The sequence below is a fragment of the Phoxinus phoxinus genome (assembly GCF_949152265.1).
Source record: "Phoxinus phoxinus genome assembly, chromosome: 8".
In the NCBI taxonomy this organism is placed as follows: Eukaryota; Metazoa; Chordata; class Actinopteri; order Cypriniformes; family Leuciscidae; genus Phoxinus; species Phoxinus phoxinus.
Window position 1 is genome coordinate 38,407,001 of NC_136883.1, and position 21,033 is coordinate 38,428,033.

At 44.9% G+C, this 21,033-nt stretch overlaps 3 protein-coding genes across 6 annotated transcripts in view; 2 read left to right on the forward strand and 1 right to left on the reverse strand.

Moving 5' to 3' along the window:
• The window catches only part of cUnh15orf48 (chromosome Un C15orf48 homolog), a 1,590-nt gene extending 282 nt beyond the window's left edge, over positions 1-1,308 (forward strand). Inside the window, exons 1-5 of the mRNA XM_079621545.1 lie at positions 1-233; positions 366-432; positions 519-607; positions 898-958; positions 1,155-1,308. The exon at positions 1-233 is cut by the window's left edge and continues 282 nt beyond it. Of these exons, the coding sequence (XP_079477671.1) occupies positions 391-432; positions 519-607; positions 898-958; positions 1,155-1,223 (261 nt within the window). The 5' untranslated portion in view covers positions 1-233; positions 366-390 and the 3' untranslated portion in view covers positions 1,224-1,308. The remainder of the gene's footprint in view (positions 234-365; positions 433-518; positions 608-897; positions 959-1,154) is intronic.
• Positions 1,309-3,170: 1,862 nt separating this feature from the next.
• On the reverse strand, positions 3,171-12,800 carry slc30a4 (solute carrier family 30 member 4). The gene is made up of 8 exons (XM_079621317.1): positions 12,646-12,800; positions 11,122-11,549; positions 10,907-11,053; positions 9,049-9,202; positions 8,006-8,225; positions 7,770-7,875; positions 7,496-7,630; positions 3,171-4,423 (listed from the first exon to the last, which is right to left on the reverse strand). The coding sequence occupies exons 2-8, from the start codon at positions 11,480-11,482 to the stop codon at positions 4,269-4,271; spliced, it is 1,278 nt and encodes a 425-aa protein (XP_079477443.1). The 5' UTR covers positions 11,483-11,549; positions 12,646-12,800; the 3' UTR covers positions 3,171-4,268.
• Positions 12,801-13,339: 539 nt separating this feature from the next.
• bloc1s6 (biogenesis of lysosomal organelles complex-1, subunit 6, pallidin) lies at positions 13,340-17,369 on the forward strand. 4 transcript variants are annotated; one of them, XR_013798633.1, is made up of 7 exons: positions 13,352-13,508; positions 14,185-14,245; positions 14,887-15,010; positions 15,192-15,279; positions 15,345-15,431; positions 16,260-16,468; positions 16,936-17,369. XR_013798633.1 is itself a non-coding variant. In XM_079621318.1 (6 exons), the coding sequence occupies exons 2-6, from the start codon at positions 14,203-14,205 to the stop codon at positions 16,386-16,388; spliced, it is 471 nt and encodes a 156-aa protein (XP_079477444.1). In that variant the 5' UTR covers positions 13,340-13,508; positions 14,185-14,202; the 3' UTR covers positions 16,389-17,369. The 4 variants fall into 4 exon arrangements, 2 of the variants coding, with proteins under 2 accessions (XP_079477444.1, XP_079477445.1); XR_013798634.1 differs by lacking the exon at positions 16,936-17,369 and adding an exon at positions 16,556-16,908 and having other exon boundaries at positions 16,260-16,445; XM_079621318.1 differs by having other exon boundaries at positions 13,340-13,508; positions 16,260-17,369.
• Positions 17,370-21,033: the final 3,664 nt, after the last annotated feature.

Sequence of the window (21,033 nt, forward strand, 5' to 3'; positions counted from 1 at the left end):
GTAAGTGGAGAAGACGGATCCTCAGACATGCTTTTCATCTCATATTTGTGACAGTGTGAGGCATATTGTCATTGTCTCCAGCAGAGGGCGTGCATCGGTTTCAGTATGAAGGTGTAGTGTGTGAGAGGATGGGTGTGTGTGTGTGAGTGTACGTGCCATCAAACACATCTCTTTTGTGTTTATATGAGCAACTCAGTCAGAATGATGCTGCATTTACAACACAACTTCAGAAGGTCGGTTCACTCTCAACATCTGTCTTCTTCATCATCATCATTGATGTTTGGTTTCTATTTGTTCATCTGTGACTCAAACTCTCATTGAAACACTGAATAGAAAAGAAAATTTTTGGATATTGTTTTCTTTAGGAAGCCTCGTTGTAGCAGGTGAAAGATGTCTGGAGGGTTTATTAAACTGCTCAAGAAAAGGAAGGAGGTGAGGAAGACTTATCATCATCATCATCATCTGGAATATTTTATGACTCCAAATGTTTCACTGATTCTTTTCTGGAAATTTTCTAGTTAATTCCTTTGATTGGGTTTGTTGGTTGTGCCGCACTCGGAGCAGCGACCACCTCCGTTTACTTCTTACTGACCAAACCAGACGTCATGTGAGAAACATCTTTATTATAGATTTATTAAATGCATGATTACGGTTAATAATAAACATTATTATCAGTCTATATATATATATATATATATATATATATATATATATGTAAAGTGCTTCCTGTATGCTTTATTGTTACTAGTTGGAGAAGTTCTGTTGGTTTCTAGCCAAATTCAAGTTTTAAATGTATGATAATATGATGATTATGAGGGATGTCAGTGAGTCTGATCCTTTAATATGCAACATATGTTGTAAAAGCTGTACTGTGATAACATTACTTGACCTTTATAGTTTAAACAGGACAAGCAACCCAGAGCCATGGGAGACACTAGATCCGTCAAAACCACAGAAGGTAAACGCCTAATGAACTCATCCTCGATCTGGACTGGCGGGTCATGTTAACCAGTTCCCAGTTCTCTGTTGCCAATAGTTCTCACTGTAATTTAATGCTGGTTAATGTTTGATTTAATAGCAGGAGCTCAAACTGTGGTTCATTCCCAGTGCCAGAGTGATAAACACGAGAATGAACAGATTCTGTTTTCTCCCAGCTGATGACGATTAACCAGCAGTGGAAACCAGTGGAGGAGCTGGAGCTGGTGAAGAAACTGACCAGATGATCTCCTCATTTACTTCTATATTCTCAGGACTTTGTCTGTCAAAATCACTCAAAACTTGAATAAATTAATGACAAGAATGAAAGAGAAATTCTGCTGTTGTGTCTGTGTCTCTGACGAGGATTGAACTTCTCTGATGAATTCATGCAATTAGCCGTTAATCCGTTCAGCTTGTTCATATCTCTCCGTGTTTCCTTCAGCCAGAACAACACGAGAATAAATCAAACCTGTCGCGGTCTCTCTGACTCTCTCACCGACTCTCTCTTTCTCTGACTCTCTCTCTCTCTCACTCTCTCACTGACTCTCTCTGACTCTCTCTCTCTCTCTCTCTCTCTCACTGAAGAGGAAACCAACCCTCACTTCCGTCTTCATGCTGAGAAACAAACCTTCATCTCTGACCTGAAGATCCTGGTTCATTCGCACGCCAGATCATTAGAGAGCTTCACGTGTGTGTGTGTGTGTGTGTGTGTGTGTGTGTGTGTGTGTCATGAACACAGCCCATGTTATTATACCAGAAACTCTCTGCATCATCATGAACATTCCCATCAGGCCACATTCTCCAGCCACACGCCTGAGCGCGTTTATGTCTGGTTGCACAAGAATGAGTTCTAGTTAGAACGAGTCTCTCTCTTTGATTGTGTGTGTGTGTGTGTGTGTGTGTGCGTGGCTACGTGTTCTGTGCTGATGTCGCCCGTCATGTGACCAGGAAGTGTTTGACACCACAACTGAACACTGATGCGTCACGTCTTTAAATGTCCCATCAAGATGAATGTATAAGGGAAAGTGTTTTGTGCGCTGTATAACCATTGTGTTTATTTATATCTCACAAATCTGACTTTTTTATCTTAATTATGAGATATAAACTCGCTTTGTCAGATATTCCCTCATGCAGTGTGTAATAAAGCTGTAGAAGAGTTCAGATAAACTGAGTTATTGTTCACTAGAAGATTCGGAACTGAAACGAGTCGTCAGTAATTCAGTTTCACTTCCTGATGATCCTGCGTACGTTTGTGACTAATTAGCATAATGCCAGCCTGTGGTCCTGATTGGCGTCTCTTAGCCCCGCCTCTAACACTCGTGTATCTGAGACTGAAGAGTTGGGTTCGTGTTGTTCATGTGGAGAAGACGCTGTTCTCTGAGATCGAGACGGTAAACACACGCCATCGTTACTGTTCGTATCACTGTGATCAAGAGCTGAGATTCAGATATGATAATGAGCGTTTACTTTCTGACCAATCACAGCAGAGCAGCTCTCAGAGAGGCGGGGCTTAGAGACTGAAAGCGTGATGGAAGCGCTTCACACACTGAGAGAAAAGAGCCGACGCTGCAGATTATGAGGACATTAATGAGTGTGAATCGGTTGTAGGAGACGCAGAGCTACAGTAGAGCTTTACAACAGCAGAATAGGGGACTTTTGTATTGTGACTTTTTATTCCATGGCGGAAACACACTTCCATGGATATTAGTGATTTGTTGAGTAACTAAAATCATCGGAACACTTAAATCACGTGTGACTCCATTGTTGTCCTGCAGTGAAACTGAATTTACACTCGAGAAGCTCTGTACGTCACTTTCCATAAAAATCATTCACACACACACACACACATCTATTCCTAAGAGACCGCAGCACATCATCAACTTCTGTCCGACCACACACACACACACACACACAATAATGGGCTGACTGAGTCCGAAAGGCCCTTTTGGTCATTTCAGCTCAAAAAAGAGAAAAGAAAATATCATTACGTATAATATATAGGGTTACTTAAAGGAAAAAGTACTGATTTACCTTACAAATATTGGTTGTTAGGCATTAAAGAGCCTGCTAAGTGTTGTGGTTAATATGCATTTACAACAAATGTCACTTTAAAACTACCAATACTACACACACACACACACACACACACACTAAACCTGAAGCCGTGATGCCAAGAGAACTCAAAAACCGAATGCAGACATTAAAAATGTATTTATTTCAAGTTATCAAGCGCTTCAGTGTAACTCCATCATCCTCAGACACACACACACTGCACAAACAGAGAGAACCATCCAAAGTTCCAGAAAACAAACAAAACAAAACCATAAAAAAATAAAAAGGCATATCGGCCAAATACTGATGAGAGGCACTGAGAGTTAAATAATAATTATATCTGCATCTTGAGGGAAAAATAAATCAAATAAAAAGATAAAAGGAAGATTGTGTAGATCATGTATGCACACACACATCTGCAGGAAATGATTACACACGAGTGTGTTACAGTGATGAGTGTGTTACAGTGTGTGTTGCAGTGTGTGTTGCAGTGATGACTGATGGATTCTCCACACGTCAGATATGTAATGTTATGATGCGACACTGAGCCGTGCGGAGCGTCTGGAGTGTTCAGTGCGGTCAGATGTGGATCTCATGAAAGCGGGTCAGGTCAGATATAATATAATAATAATTATCTATAAGATATTATCTAGATGAAAAACATTAACGTCTCTTTTGTATTTTTAGCACCCCACCAAATTCAATGTGAAAAAATAAATGTATTCTTTAAATTGTGTTGCACTGCCTTTAATTTATGCTAATTTTAATAACATTACATTAATGAGATTATTATTTTATTTTTGCAACATCAAAAGGAAAATAAGCTTATATGTGATTAAAAGTTGCACAAAAACTTCTTGTGGCCTCATTCTGCTCATGCGAAACAACAAAAGCTTGTTTTGTCTTGTAATGTTGTGGTTTAATGTGAGCCGTTCTCATGAGATTCACTCCAGAACACACACACACACACACACACATAAAAGCGGGTCCTAAAACACACCTTTCTCCTGTGAACACGTCTGTAATAAAGGTTTATCAAAATGAGGTCAATATTCATTATAGAAAAAGTTGCTAGACAATCATTAAAACCCTGCTGGGTCGACACATCAGTTTACCTCTCTCTCCTCGTGTGTGTGTGTGTGAGAGAGAGAGAGAGAGAGAGAGAGAGAGAGGCAGTGTGTGCAGGACTGTGGCGCCCCCTGTCTCTCTCTCTCCATGTGTGTGTGTGTGTGTGTGTGTCAGCGAGAGAGAGAGAGGCAGTGTGAGCAGGACTGTGGCGTCTCTTGTCTCTGCGTCTGTAGTTGAACCGTACAGTGTGTCACGCCGTGTGACCTCATCAGCAGGCGCCGTGCATTAGACTGCACTTCCTCCCAGTTACCCACAATCCCCGGCACTAAACACACAACACAAGCAGTTGCAAAACCATTAGTCCAGTATCAGGGTGACAGAAAACACCCGCCTGTGACGCTTCATGATCTTAATGTGCGGGAACTCACTTATCTGGATGTTTATGATGCGTCTGATGTTTCTGATGCGTCTGATGTTTATGATGTTTATGATGTTTCTGATGTGTCTGATGCGTCTGATGTTTCTGATGCGTCTGATGTTTCTGATGCGTCTGATGTTTCTGATGCGTCTGATGTTTATGATGCGTCTGATGTTTATGATGCGTCTGATGTTTATGATGTTTATGATGCGTCTGATGTTTCTGATGCGTCTGATGTTTCTGATGCGTCTGATGTTTATGATGCGTCTGATGTTTATGATGCGTCTGATGTTTATGATGCGTCTGATGTTTATGATGCGTCTGATGTTTATGATGTGCCTGATGCGTCTGATGTTTATGATGCGTCTGATGTTTATGATGTGTCTGATGCGTCTGATGTTTATGATGCGTCTGATGTTTATGATGCGTCTGATGTGCCTGATGTTTATGATGCGTCTGATGTTTATGATGCGCCTGATGTTTATGATGCGTCTGATGTTTATGATGTGTCTGATGCGTCTGATGTTTATGATGCGTCTGATGTTTATGATGTGTCTGATGCGTCTGATGTTTATGATGCGTCTGATGTTTCTGATGCGTCTGATGTTTATGATGTTTATGATGTTTCTGATGTGTCTGATGCGTCTGATGTTTCTGATGCGTCTGATGTTTCTGATGCGTCTGATGTTTATGATGCGTCTGATGTTTATGATGCGTCTGATGTTTATGATGCGTCTGATGCGTCTGATGTTTATGATGCGTCTGATGTTTATGATGTGCCTGATGTTTATGATGCGTCTGATGTTTATGATGTGCCTGATGTTTATGATGCGTCTGATGTTTATGATGTGTCTGATGCGTCTGATGTTTATGATGCGTCTGATGTTTATGATGTGTCTGATGCGTCTGATGTTTATGATGCCTCTGATATGTCTGATCTTTCTGATGTTTATGATGCGTCTGATGTTTATGATGTTTATGATGCGTCTGATGTTTATGATGCGTCTGATGTTTATGATGCGTCTGATGTTTATGATGCGTCTGATGTTTATGATGCGTCTGATGTTTATGATGCGTCTGATGTTTATGATGCGTCTGATGCGTCTGATGTTTCTGATGTGTCTGATGCGTCTGATGTTTATGATGCGTCTGATGTTTATGATGTGTCTGATGCGTCTGATGTTTATGATGTGTCTTATGCATCTGATGTTTATGATGTGTCTGATGTGTCTGATGTTTATGATGTGTCTGATGCGTCTGATGTTTCTGATGCGTCTGATGTTTATGATGCCTCTGATATGTCTGATGTTTCTGATGTGTCTGATGCGTCTGATGTTTATGATGCGTCTGATGTTTCTGATGCGTCTGATGTTTATGATGTGTCTGATGCGTCTGATGTTTATGATGTGTCTGATGCGTCTGATGTTTATGATGCGTCTGATGTTTCTGATGCGTCTGATGTTTATGATGTGTCTGATGCGTCTGATGTTTATGATGCCTCTGATATGTCTGATCTTTCTGATGTTTATGATGCGTCTGATGTTTATGATGTTTATGATGCGTCTGATGTTTATGATGCCTCTGATATGTCTGATCTTTCTGATGTTTATGATGCGTCTGATGTTTATGATGTTTATGATGCGTCTGATGTTTATGATGCGTCTGATGTTTATGATGCGTCTGATGTTTATGATGCGTCTGATGTTTATGATGCGTCTGATGTTTATGATGCGTCTGATGTTTATGATGCGTCTGATGCGTCTGATGTTTCTGATGTGTCTGATGCGTCTGATGTTTATGATGCGTCTGATGTTTATGATGTGTCTGATGCGTCTGATGTTTATGATGTGTCTTATGCATCTGATGTTTATGATGTGTCTGATGTGTCTGATGTTTATGATGTGTCTGATGCGTCTGATGTTTCTGATGCGTCTGATGTTTATGATGCCTCTGATATGTCTGATGTTTCTGATGTGTCTGATGCGTCTGATGTTTATGATGCGTCTGATGTTTCTGATGCGTCTGATGTTTATGATGTGTCTGATGCGTCTGATGTTTATGATGTGTCTGATGCGTCTAATGTTTATGATGTGTCTGATGTTTATGATGCGTCTGATGCGTCTTATGCATCTGATGTTTATGATGTGTCTGATGTTTATGATGTGTCTGATGCGTCTGATGTTTATGATGCGTCTGATGTTTCTGATGTGTCTGATGCGTCTGATGTTTATGATGTGTCTGATGCGTCTGATGTTTATGATGTGTCTGATGCGTCTGATGTTTATGATGTGTCTGATGCGTCTGATGTTTATGATGTGCCTGATGCGTCTTATGCATCTGATGTTTATGATGCGTCTGATGTTTATGATGCGTCTGATGTTTATGATGTGTCTGATATGTCTGATGTTTATGATGTGTCTGATGCGTCTGATGTTTATGATGTGTCTGATGTTTATGATGTTTATGATGTGTCTGATGTTTATGATGTGTCTGATGCGTCTGATGTTTATGATGCGTCTGATGCGTCTTATGCATCTGATGTTTATGATGCGTCTGATGTTTATGATGTGTCTGATGCGTCTGATGTTTATGAGCGTCTGATGTTTATGAGCGTCTGATGTTTATGATGTGTCTGATGCGTCTTATGCATCTGATGTTTATGATGCGTCTGATGTTTCTGATGTGTCTGATGTTTATGATGTGTCTGATGTTTATGATGTGTCTGATGCGTCTGATGTTTATGATGTGTCTGATGCGTCTTATGCATCTGATGTTTATGATGCGTCTGATGTTTATGATGTGTCTGATGCGTCTGATGTTTATGAGCGTCTGATGTTTATGAGCGTCTGATGTTTATGATGCGTCTGATGTTTATGATGTGTCTGATGCGTCTGATGTTTATGATGTGTCTGATGCGTCTGATGTTTATGATGTGTCTGATGCGTCTGATGTGTCTGATGCGTCTCAAGCGTAACTCACCGAGCCGCAGGTGGACGATGGCAGCGGTTCTGTCGGCTGTTAGAGCCCAGAGCTTCAGCTCCTCCACACACTCCACATGCTGCAGCTTCAGCAGATCCGCACGCATAACACACACATCCACGTGACGAGGCACTCCTGCACACAGACAGACCAATAGAAACACAGACAGACAGAGTCAGACAGACAGAGTCAGACAGAGACAGACAGATAGACAGACAGACAGACAGACAGAGACCGATAGATAGACAGATAGACAGACAGACAGACGTCTCACCCTCCAGTAGAATGATGCCGGTGTCTCTGATGATGTGGATTGTGCTGAACAGCACCAGCACTGAGAACAGGTACGTACAGATGGGATCCGCCAGCTTATACTCCGGCTAACACACACACACACACACACACACACACACACACACACACACACACACACACACACACGTCTGTCATCAGCTGCAGGGTTATTGTGTCAGCTCAACTTCCTGTTACAGTGATGTCTGAAACTCATACCTTGAACCTGACGATGTAGGCAGCGATGAGAACACCGACACTCTGAGCCAGATCTCCCAGCGCGTGGATGAAGGCGGCCCGCACCGCCAGACTCCCGTGACCCTGCTGACCCCGTGACCCCTGACCCCGGCCCGGGGACCCGTGAGAGTGGCCGTGGCCATGAGAGTGGCCGTGGCCGTGGGAATGAAGATGACCAGACTGATTGAGGAGGAAGCCCATCCTACACACACACACAGGCTAGATTATTGTAATGCTCTACTGGGGGGTTGCCCTGCACGCTTAATAAACAAACTACAGCTAGTTCAAAACGCAGCCGCTCGAGTTCTTACCAGAACCAGGAAGTATGACCATATTAGCCCCGTTCTGTCAACACTGCATTGGCTGCCTATTAAACATCGTATACATTTTAAAATATTGCTGATCACTTACAAAGCACTAAATAGTTTATCTCCGCAGTACTTGAGTGAGCTCTTAACGCATTATAGTCCTTCACGTCTACTGCCATCTCACAACTCCGGCCAGTTAATAATACCTAGAATATCAGAATCGACTGCTGGCGGTAGATCCTTTTCCTATTTAGCACCAAAACTCTGGAACAGTCTTCCTAACATTGTCCAGGAAGCAGACACACTCTGTCAGTTCAAATCTAGATTAAAGACACATCTCTTCGGCCTAGCGTTCACATAACACATTATAGACTTCTATAACTCAATGTTAGGCTGCATACCGTTATTATCACTGTAAAGCTGCTGTGGAACACTCTATATTGTTAAAAGCGCTGTATAAATGAAGGTGAGTTGACACACACACACTCCTCTTGGACTTTTAACCTGAACAAAAGCGGTTTATGAACCTCAGCCACATGAGTTAAACAGATAGTAAAGCATCAGATGACAGTAAAGACAAAGAACCTTCACATCATGACTAATCATCATGACCGCAGGAACACATCTAACCGTAGAGAAGAGGAAGCCCAGCACAGGTTGTTCTCTCTGAGTGTGTGAGTGTGTGTGTGTGTGTGTGTGTGTGTGTTTCAGACTCACAGCAGGTTGACGGCGACTCCCACCGCTGCAGTGATCAGCATCACGTCTCCGTCGATTGTGAAGTCCTGATGAATCGTTCTCTGAGCGGCTTCGTTCAACAGCACACCCGTCAGAATATAGATCAGCAACACACTAATACCTGCAGACAACACCTCTGAACACACACACACACCGTGAGACGCATTTCACACCAACAAGATGGAAGAGACACACTAGCGCTTTTCACACTGAACTTAATTTTAGCATGAAAGGGAAGCTACACTCGTCTTTTCTCCTCTATTGTGCCGTATATCGAGAGAAATGTTTCTGGAACAAAAACAAATGTAGGCGAGGCTTGATTTTGTCCGTGGGGAATTGATTGGATGGTTGTGGTTTACTATTGGTGGATCTCTTGTGAGTGACAGGTTGCCCCGCCCTCATGAAGCATAAACAGTAGTTTCATAGTTTGAGGGGAAAATGTCAATTGTTGATGGTTTTGATTGGAGTGAAGAAGAGAATTGTTAAAGTATGAGTAATGTGAACGTGAATCGAGACCCTAGACTAGACCGACCCAGGGGTTAGACCAGACCAGACCGACCCAGGGGTTAGACCAGACCAGACCGACCCAGGGGTTAGACCAGACCAGACCGACCCAGGGGTTAGACCAGACCAGACCGACCCAGGGGTTAGACCAGACCAGACCGACCCAGGGGTTAGACCAGACCAGACCGACCCAGGGGTTAGACCAGACCAGACCGACCCAGGGGTTAGACCAGACCGACCCAGGGGTTAGACCAGACCAGACCGACCCAGGGGTTAGACCAGACCAGACCGACCCAGGGGTTAGACCAGACCAGACCGACCCAGGGGTTAGACCAGACCAGACCGACCCAGGGGTTAGACCAGACCAGACCGACCCAGGGGTTAGACCAGACCAGACCGACCCAGGGGTTAGACCAGACCAGACCGACCCAGGGGTTAGACCAGACCAGACCGACCCAGGGGTTAGACCAGACCAGACCGACCCAGGGGTTAGACCAGACCAGACCGACCCAGGGGTTAGACCAGACCAGACCGACCCAGGGGTTAGACCAGACCAGACCGACCCAGGGGTTAGACCAGACCAGACCGACCCAGGGGTTAGACCAGACCGACCCAGGGGTTAGACCAGACCGACCCAGGGGTTAGACCAGACCGACCCAGGGGTTAGACCAGACTGACCCAGGGGTTAGAATAGACTGACCCAGGGGTTAGAATAGACTGACCCAGGGGTTAGAATAGACTGACCCAGGGGTTAGACCAGACTGACCCAAGGGTTAGACCAGACTGACCCAGGGATTAGACCAGACTGACCCAGGGGTTAGACCAGACTGACCCAGGGGTTAGAATAGACTGACCCAGGGGTTAGAATAGACTGACCCAGGGGTTAGAATAGACTGACCCAGGGGTTAGAATAGACTGACCCAGGGGTTAGACCAGACTGACCCAGGGATTAGACCAGACTGACCCAGGGGTTAGACCAGACTGACCCAGGGGTTAGACCAGACTGACCCAGGGGTTAGAATAGACTGACCCAGGGGTAAGAATAGACTGACCCAGGGGTTAGAATAGACTGACCCAGGGGTTAGAATAGACTGACCCAGGGGTTAGACCAGACTGACCCAAGGGTTAGACCAGACTGACCCAGGGATTAGACCAGACTGACCCAGGGGTTAGACCAGACTGACCCAGGGGTTAGAATAGACTGACCCAGGGGTTAGAATAGACTGACCCAGGGGTTAGAATAGACTGACCCAGGGGTTAGACTAGACTGACCCAGGGTTAACTAGCCGAAGTGTGAAAAGCCTGAATGAGCCGGGGTACTGAGAAGAGTTCGCACCGAGCCGATGGAGGCCGAAGGGGAATCTGTGCGTCGGTGGTTTAGCCGAGAGCCAGAGCGCTAGCAGAGACACGATGATCCCGATCAGATCCGTCAGCATGTGCAGCGCATCCGTCATGATGGCCAGACTGTTGGCCACGTACCCACCTGAAAGACAAACCCAGTGACAGGAGCGGGCGACACACACACACGCGCACACACACCCCGACGCTCACCTATCAGCTCGCCCACCATGAACAGGAAGTAGAGCAGAGCGGCGAAGCCCAGTTTCCTCATGATCCTCCGGCGCCGGTCGCTCTCTCGACTCCTCCGGCACCCGTCACACGCCTCCGGCACCAGACCCGACGAGGAGCCCAGGAGCGAGTCGTCATCGTCCAACACACGCGTGAGCGTCGACCCGTTAGCCGTCGGGAACTCGTCCGCCTCTCCCGACACCACCACCTTCAGCTGGCTGAACCGGGGCGTCTCGTCGTCCTCCAGATCCTCCGAGAAGTCGAAGGCGGCGGCGTCGCTGAGGTGCCAGTCCTCCGGCTCGCGGCGAAACACCGACCGCACGCGGCCCATCAGGCCCGACATCTGGCGGATCTCTGGAGCGTGTGTGTGAGGAACTGACACGGTCTCGTGGGTCGAAGCGCCAGGTTACCTGCAACACAACAGCTCAGGTCAGCTTTACCAACACACAACAGGACACGTCAAATATCAGACACGGTCAAATAGAGCAACTCTCAAACACAAGAGTCACTATCCCAGCAAGCAATTGTGCGTTTAAAAGACGTTTAATAGCCGTCCAAACATCATAGTCATCTACTCACTGTTGCTCACATGATGGAATATCATACATCTCGCAAGTTATTTTGGCAAAAACAACATGTAACCAACTGTCTATTCTGTGTTACTCATAGCCGGACTATATCGGGTCTATAGTTAACCTAGACGGTGAAATTACGGATATTGCATGCTGGGTATTAAAGACCAGATATAGTCCGACGAGTTGAATTTGGCATTTGGTTTCATTTCTTTGACATGTTCTATGCGTCTTCTTGGGCTGTGGTTTCGACGTCATTAAAGTTTCACTGATCGCCCAGACTGTGGCTTGTCTGAGCCCGGAGTCGTGTTTGGACGGATATTAGACGTCTTTTAAACGCAAATTGGCTTGCCGGACATCTGGGATCTCTGAGGAACGGACACCGTCTCGTGGGTTACCTGCAACACAACAGCTCAGGTCAGCGTTACCAACACACACTGTCACACTCACAACGCAACAGGAACCATCATCACACACCAGACACGGTCAAATGGAGCAACTCTAACACACTAATGCGCTCCATTCAGTTCAGTGACTCAATTCAGTTCACATTTATTTGTAAACGCTTTTCACAATACACATCATTTCAAAGCACAGAAAGGAGTCCACATTACAGTTTCGAGTGATTGTTATCAGAGGAAACTGTCTAAGTTGTGTATTTCAGAATCGCAGTTAGCGAAACGGGTATTCATTTAAACAATGTAATAATGTAAGGCAGAGACGGTGAGCTCACTGAAGTAATTGTTAACAAATGATTATGATGACATTTAGAAAAATGTCGAATTCACTTCAGAGACAATGCTGCACAGTTCGCCAGCTCTGAGGCGCTAACGGAGTTTGTTTCGTGCGTTCCTCAGTGTTCCAGCGCGTTCCTGTGTTCAGGGCTGACCGTCCGCGGACACACAGAAAACATCACCAAAAGAGGGGCACAAACCTTCCTAAACTCTGCCGTTCGCTGGTTCCGTCCATTGCGGTGTGAGTTCGGGAAAATCTCAGAGTCTCGGTGTGTGTGTGAATAAGTGTGTGTGTGAGAGAGTGTTTAATGTTAGCGCGTCCACTCTGCGCGCGTCCCAGCTCTACTGCAGCGCGCGCCCGTTCAAACTGCACATTCATGTGCAAAATTAACATGTAATTATACGATATTATATCTCTTTAGCACATTTCACTGTTGTGTTTGTATGTGTATCAAGACAAATACCTTGTGTTCAAGGTCAGCAATAAAGCTATTTCTGATATTATTATATTTCTGATATTATATTATATTATTATATTATATTATGTGATATAAAATGATATGATATGATATGATATGATATTATATGATATTATATTATATAGTCCGCTGTTGTATAAGAACTGAACTGAGCTGACGTTGACATAATTTTTGCAGAACTAGCCTACTTTATAGATTAAATTAAGTAATTTAATGATTATCTTTATGAGAGATCTGAATTAACAAATGCATAATTGTCCCGTTTATCACCGTAAAGCTGCTTTGAAACAACATGTATTATTGTATAAAGCGCTATAGAAATAAAGGTGGCTCGACTCCGGTACAATCGTTCCGCCAATCGGAGGCGTCGCTCAGCGACACGTGATTAAAGGAGGAAGTGCTCCCGGAGTGGCAGCGCGTCGTGTTGTGACAGTCTCTGGGTCACATGAGCTTCGGTCACATGATGTTTGTGAGCCGCTCCTGGAAGCGTTTTCACTATCACATCACATCAGGCTTGCGGACCGCCATCAAACCACACGATAAAAGAAGAGTCACATTCTGACGGGAAAGATGCGCTCAAGAGGGTTCGTGTTCACACAGATGCGATCAGTCACGTGCACACCGCTACTGTCATGAGGAATCTCATCCGTGTGTGTGTGCGCGTGTGCGCGTGTGTCTGTGTGTGTGTGTGTGTGTCTGTCTGTGTGTCTGTGTCTGTCTGTCTGTCTGTCTGTCTGTCTGTCTGTCTGTCTGTCTGTCTGTCTGTCTGTCTGTGTGTGTGTGTGTGTGTGTGTGTGTGTGTGTGTGCGCGCGTGTGTGTGTCTGTCTGTCTGTGTATGTCTGTGTGTGTGTGTCTGTGTGTGTGTGTCTGTGTCTGTCTGTCTGTCTGTCTGTCTGTCTGTGTGTGTGTGTGTGTGTGTGTGTGCGCGTGTGTCTGTGTGTGTGTGTGTGTGTCTGTCTGTGTGTCTGTGTCTGTCTGTCTGTCTGTGTGTGTGTGTGTGTGCGCGTGTGTGTGTGTGTCTGTGTCTGTGTGTGTGTGTGTGTGTCTGTCTGTCTGTCTGTGTGTGTGTCTGTGTGTGTGTGTGTCTGTGTCTGTGTATGTCTGTGTGTCTGTCTGTCTGTCTGTCTGTCTGTGTGTGTGTGTGTCTGTGTGTGTGTGTGTGTGTGTGTGTGTGTGTGTGTGTGTGTGTCTGTGGTGTGTCTGTGTCTGTGTCTGTGTCTGTGTGTGTGTGTGTGTGTGTGTGTGTGTGTGTGTTACAGAGGCTGCTGGTGACTGTGATGATGATGGACAGACCGCAGGAGGAAAGCGAGCAGGACACAGGTGAACACACACACACACACACACACACACACACACAGGCTTCAAAAAACTTTTTTTATTTTAAATATCACATTCATAAATGCTAGTCTTCTAATAAAAGCCTAGTTTGATGTTGATGTGTGTGGAAAGCTCAAACAGTGGAGCTCAGCTTGCAACACAACGTCATGGGTTCGATTCCCAGGGAAAGCAGGAACTGATGAAATGTAAAATGTGTGCAGTGTAAGTCGCTTTGGATAAAACCGTCTGCCAAATGCATAAATGTAAAATATAATTGTGTGTGTGTTTGCAGTGTGCGTTGTGATGGAGGGTGTGTGTGTGTTGCAGTGTGTGTTGCAGTGTGTGTCGTGATGTTGATGTGTGTGTGTGTTGCAGTGTGTGTCGTGATGGAGGACATGGTGTGTGTCGCGATGTTGATGTGTGTGTGTGTGTGTGTGTGTGTGTGTGTGTGTGTGTTGCAGTGTGTGTGGTGATGGAGGATGTGTGTGTGTGTCGTGATGTTGATGTGTGTGTGTGTGTGTGTGTGTGTGTGTGTGTGTGTGTGTGTGTGTGTGTGTGTTGCAGTGTGTGTGGTGATGGAGGACGTGGTGTGTGTCGTGATGTTGATGTGTGTGTGTGTGTGTGTGTGTGTGTGTGTGTTGCAGTGTGTGTGGTGATGGAGGACGTGGTGTGTGTGGACGAGCTCACGATCCAGAGACTGACGGAGGGATTCCTGTCTCACTATCAGCCGGAGCTCGACGCCTCCAAGCAAACCCTGCAGGAACTCACGTACGATCACCACTGCGCACAACACACACACACACACACACTGAACCACGGCGTGTGCTAACCCGTGCTAACACTGATGATCTGAGGACCAATGAGATCCAGAGACTTCAAAAACACACTTATGAATTCAAAATGCTGCGCTCCTGTCCTGTAATGATCCTGTATCTGTTCTTACTTCCAGACAAAACCAGGTTATTCTGCTGGATACGCTGGAGCAGGAAGTCACGAAGTTCCGCGAGTGCAACGCCATGATTGATCTGAACGCACTGGTGAGTTTAAATGGCGTGGTTTCTCTCGTAGAACCATCGCCAGACTGACAGCCGATGTGTTTCAGTTCACAGAGGCCAAAGCCTATCACAGCAAACTGGTGAACATCCGCAAAGAAATGATCGTTCTGCACGACAAGACGACCAGACTGAAGGTTTGAGCTCTTCTGCCGAGTCATGCTTTACTCTTCCTGTTTTACGGAAGCTTGTTGTGCCAGGAAATAGATAAAAGGTCATTTTTCTCACTATTCTGACTTTTTTCCAAGAATTGTGAAATGTAAAAAATTTGCATTTGCGAGAAAAAAGTCAGAATTGCGTGAAAAAATATGAATTGTGAGATATAAACTTACGTTTACGAGAAAAAAGTCTGAATTGCGAGTAAAAAGTAAATTGCGAGATATAAACTTGCGATTACGAGAAAAAAGTCTGAATTGCGAGAAAAAAGTAAATTGCGAGATATAAACTTGCATTTACGTAAAACAAGTCTGAATTGTGAGATATAAACTTGCGATTACAAGAAAAAAGTGTAAATTGCGGAAAAAAAGTCAGAATTGCGAGATATTAACTTGCTTTTATGACATAAAAGTTTGAATTTTGAGGAAAAACTCTGAATTGCGAGATATAAACTTGCGTTTACGAGAAAAAAGTCTGAATTGCAAGATATAAACTTGCGTTTACGAGAAAAAAGTCTGAATTGCGAGATATTAACTTGCTTTTGTAACATAAAAGTTTGAATTTTGAGGAAAAAGTCTGAATTGCGAGATATAAACTTGCGTTTACGAGAAAAAAGTGTGAATTGCGAGAAAAAAGTCTGAATTGTGAGATATTAACTACGACTGAAAGAAGGTCAGGATTCCGAGAGGAAATCCTGTATTTTTATTCCGTGGCAGAAACAAGCTTCCATACTCTATCCTGGGTTAGTGAGCTTTGCCGTTTGAGACGGAACGGCAGATTAAGATTGAAGAGTGTGTGAATGTGTGCAGAAGCGAGCGCTGAAGCTGCAGCAACACAAGCAGAAGGAAGATCTGGAGCGCGAGCAGCGGAGAGAGAGAGAGCTGGAGCGAGAGAGACGCCTCGTCGCCAAACCCGCCAAACGCTCCGGCGACGCCTGAACCAGCGCCACATACACACTGAGCTCAGCCCCGCCCACTGCAGATGGACTCCGCCCATCACAGCCCCGCCCACTGCACACGGACTTCGCCCCGTCACAGCCCTGCCCACTGCACACGGACTCCGCCCCTATCACAGCCCCGCCCACTGCAGACAGACTCCACCCCTGTCACAGCCCCGCCCACTGCACACGGACTCCGCCCATCACAGCCCCGCCCACTGCACACGGACTCCGCCCATCACAGCCCCGCCCACTGCACACGGACTCCGCCCATCACAGCCCCGCCCACTGCACACGGACTCCGCCCCGTCACAGCCCCGCCCACTGCAGACAGACTCCACCCCTGTCACAGCCCCGCCCACTGCAGACAGACTCCACCCCTGTCACAGCCCCGCCCACTGCACACGGACTCCGCCCATCACAGCCCCGCCCACTGCACACGGACTCCGCCCCGTCACAGCCCCGCCCACTGCACATGGACTCTGCCCGTCACAGCCCCGCCCACTGCACACGGACTCCGCCCCTGTCACATCCCGCCTACTGCAGATGGACTCCGCCCGTCACAGCCCCGCCCACTGCACACGGACTCCGCCCATCACAGCCCCGCCCACTGCACACGGACTCCGCCCATCACAGCCCCGCCCACTGCACACGGACTCCGCCCATCACAGCCCCGCCCACTGCACACGGACTCCAGCCCTTTAACTGCCCATAGACTCCTCCCCTGTCACAGCCCCGCCCACTGCACACAGACTCCGCCCGTCACAGCCCCGCCCACTGCACACGGACTCCGCCCTGTCACAGCCCCGCCCACTGCCCTCAGACTCCGCCCCCTGTCCTCTTTAACACAGATATGAGAAACGTCTGAAACGAGCTGGATTCTCTGGGACTGAATGTGATAAAGATGCTCTGGTGATTCTTCATCATCATATTCATGTGCGTTTCTATCCAGATACATAATAATAAAACTGTAATGATGAAAGCGTCGGTGTGCTCTTTTATTAACATAATTTATTACCGTATATGATGCTCTTTTAATGTAAACACAAATGTGATAAAACTGTAACACTTAAATGTGAAGTTTCAATATAATAAATGCTGTAAAAAATAATACTGCAGCACTTAATTTTCATGTCCTTGTTACATACTAAATATTAACCCTATAATTAATTTATATTACTTATTATTAAGTATTTCAATGTACAACTACACTGTAACAAAGACACCTAAAAATAAAGTGTAACCCAAAACATCACTAATGCATGAGGCCTTATTGCAAAGTGTTCCGGATATTTTTCATACTTCAATGTTCATAAACTTGACTTGCATCATGTAATTAAATATGTTATTGTGAGCGTCTCTGGGTTTGTGTAGTAAGATCATGCTCGAGTGCTGGACTCCAGGTGGCAGCAGAGCATCATGGGATTGATACTGTGTGTCATCAGTGTGATGTCTCTGGAAAGCTTTAACACACATGTCCAGAAGTGACCACAGAACCTGTGTGTGTGTGTGTGTGTGTGTGTGTGTGTAGACGCGCGTCAGCGCCGTGATGAGGCGCAGCCGGTGTGAACACACACATATCATAATGTTCCGAAAGCATGATTGTTTGCTGGATGTTTGTTGAGAAGGTTCACCAGACAGACAGACACACACACACACACACACACACACACAGAGACAGTCGTGTTTTCCCGCGGTTTCGAGGGTGTCGCTGCTCTTTCCGCGCGGGCGTTGAATCTGCTTCTGGATTTGGAGGTTTGGTCCTGAAGGAGAAAAACAACCCAAACCCGCAGACGCTGAGCACATGTGGAGGTGAGACTGAGTAAACACCCGTCTGGCTGTGTGTGTGTGTGTGTGTGTGTGTGCTCGGGCTCATAACAGGAAGCGGTCGCAGGGGTCAGAGGTCACGCATGCTCGCGTTCGGTCTGCGGTTCAGCCCGTTGTGTGACGTCACGGGCGGAACGGTTTGTGATCCGACGCCAGATCCCAAATATAGACGTAAACTAGTTTCTGCTCGAGCGGAGGAACATCTGCTGCCGCACAACAACACACACCCGACCGGTACAACACACACCCGACCGGTACAACACACACACCCGACCGGTACAACACACACACGGCTCTAGGTCAACATAGTTTAAGGTTTTATTTTTATGTTATGTTTTCATTGTCCTTTTAGTAAAAGCTTTAGTTTTTTAACTAAAACAATAAAACAAGTTTTTTTAAACATATCTATATATTTTTTTCTTCAGTTTTTGCTTTAGTTATTTTAGTACATTAAGTTGAACTTAATCAAAATAATAAAGGTTGCTTTGGCAACTAGTTAAAGGGAGAGTTCACCCCATAAATGAGCATTAGTGATGTACTCGCCCTGAACTCTAGACTCAGAGGAACACGATCAGAGTTATATTCACAACATCCTGGCTCTTCCCTGCGTTATAATGCGTTATAATCATAATCATGCATTCATCAGTGTTTCTCACAGGTTCAGTGTAAAGTGTGTGTAGAGAGAACGGTGTCGTGTTAGCGGTCTCTAATTTAATAACTAATGATCCTCTCGACGGAAGTGAATCAATCAAAACTAACTTTATCTGGAGAATAACATTATTCAAGATCCGCTATAAAGATAAAACACTATTCCCTTACATATCCGTTTATCTCTGTAAAGCAGCTTTGAAACATTATACACTGTTAAAGCGCTGTATAAATGAAGATGACTTGACGTGTGTGTGTGTGTGTCTCTGAGTGTGTGTGTGTGTGTGTGTGTGTGTCTTGCGGCTCTGGTCATTTATAATCATATATGAGTCAAAATTAATCTAATGCAGATGTGCTGAGAAATGCAGCGGTTACTGCAGAGTAAATGAAGAAATGCAGCTTTTGAAGTGGAAACATTTGATTAAACCAGAAAACAACCATGATGGTGAGACACACTCACACACACACACACGCACACACACACACACACACACACACAGCACATGTCGCGCTGCTGTTGATCAGGGTTCTGAGGTTGGTTCTCTCGTCTCAGTGAAAGTTTCCAACAGGATTTATTGTCTTGTTTACACTGAGAGAGAAAGTGTGTGTGTGTGTACAGTTTGTACAGTAATAAACCATTAAGTCTATAGATAGTCCCCCCCCCCCCCCCCCGCAACTCCATCTCTAGTAATCAATCATAATATTTATTCATGTCATCTTTCTATTACAGTTTTTACAATCATTTTGTCACCAATTTCAGAAGCGATATGATCTTTCAGAACTCAAGACAGTCACTCGTAACACAGGCTCAAATCTGTGTGTGTGTGTGTGTGTGTGTGTGTGAGTGAGTGTGTGAGGACTCACTCGCTTCTCTACTGTCCTGTGTGTGTGTGTGTGTGTGTGTGTGTGTGTGTGTGTGTGTGTGTGTGTGTGTGTGTGAGTGAGTGTGTGAGGACTCACTCGCTTCTCTACTGTCCTGTGTGTGTGTGTGTGTGTGTGTGTGTGTGTGTGAGTGTGTGAGGACTCACTCGCTTCTCTACTGTCCTGTGTGTGTGTGTGTGTGTGTGTGTGTGTGTGTGTGTGTGTGTGTGTGTGTGTGTGTGTGTGTGTGTGTGTGTGTGTGTGTGTGTGTGTGTGTGTGTGTGTGAGCAGGGCAGGACTTAGGGTGGTGGGGGCCCCTGGGCTTGAGTCACTTTCGGGCCCTACCGTCTATACATTACTTTAAATAGAACAAAATGATACACAAGCTATGTATTAGAGCAACACAATTCTGAATAAACTGAGAATAAAACTAGAGATCACGATTCTGAACAAACAACTAAAAAAATAACAATTTATCTTAATTGCTGAAGTCTACAAAAATGTTTCATTAATCTGAATTATTTATTAAAAAAACTTAGGTTTGAATGAATGATTTAATTCCTCAATCAAATACAATTGTTTCATAGATGAATCAGCATCTTTGAACGAATCTCCTGAATGAACGATTCAATCACAAATGTTTTTTAAAAGTAATTTGTCGCCATCTGGTGGCGTAACAATATAATCGATCCAATCGTTATTTGAAGTGCAAAGCTACTTTCAAAAGGTGACATGGTACAGTATACAGTGTTACATGTAAAAACCGTGCTAATTTATTTATATGACCACTGATTGAAGCTTGAAAAAGTTTGCTTAACTTTTTCAAATCTGGACAGTCAGATCCCAAACAAGCAAAAATCGTTTCCGCTGATCAAAAAGGAGACCACGGTGGACACAGTAGCCTAGTATCGATATCTCGTTATTTCGACATAAGGGGACATTCTAATCTGCATTAAGCCACATTAAGCGTTCTTATAGCCTAATGGTTTTCTATGGGAGGAAAATGCTTAACCGTTCATATTATGGGCTCATCTGATTTTTTGTACATAGCATCGCCTATTTGTTAGGATTTTAGTATCATAATGATTAGGCTTATAAATGCCCGCACAATTATCCGTGAACTTGATTTGAACAAATGCCTTTCAGCTTGTGTGTGCAAAATTCAGAATTAAATTAATGTGCAGAAATGTGTAGGCTACAAATAGAGAGTAGGATATGTAGGCCTACTATACTGTTGTAGCCATTAAAAAAGCGCGTTTCATATTTGTTATAATATTATACCTTTTTTTTTTTTTTTCATTGATTTCCAT

Excerpts from the sequence above, each read along its gene's own strand:
- slc30a4 (XM_079621317.1), bottom strand. The coding sequence starts at position 11,482 with ATGTCGGGCCTGATGGGCCGCGTGCGGTCGGTGTTTCGCCGCGAGCCG. Across the intron at positions 9,203-10,906 it reads CTTCGGCCTCCATCGGCTCG|AGGTGTTGTCTGCAGGTATT; the intron begins GTGCGAACTCTT and ends GTGTGTGTTCAG. Across the intron at positions 7,876-8,005 it reads CCTACATCGTCAGGTTCAAG|CCGGAGTATAAGCTGGCGGA; the intron begins GTATGAGTTTCA and ends TGTGTGTGTTAG.
- bloc1s6 (XM_079621318.1), top strand. The coding sequence starts at position 14,203 with ATGATGATGGACAGACCGCAGGAGGAAAGCGAGCAGGACACAG. Across the intron at positions 14,246-14,886 it reads GGAAAGCGAGCAGGACACAG|TGTGTGTGGTGATGGAGGAC; the intron begins GTGAACACACAC and ends TGTGTGTTGCAG. Across the intron at positions 15,280-15,344 it reads TGATTGATCTGAACGCACTG|TTCACAGAGGCCAAAGCCTA; the intron begins GTGAGTTTAAAT and ends GATGTGTTTCAG.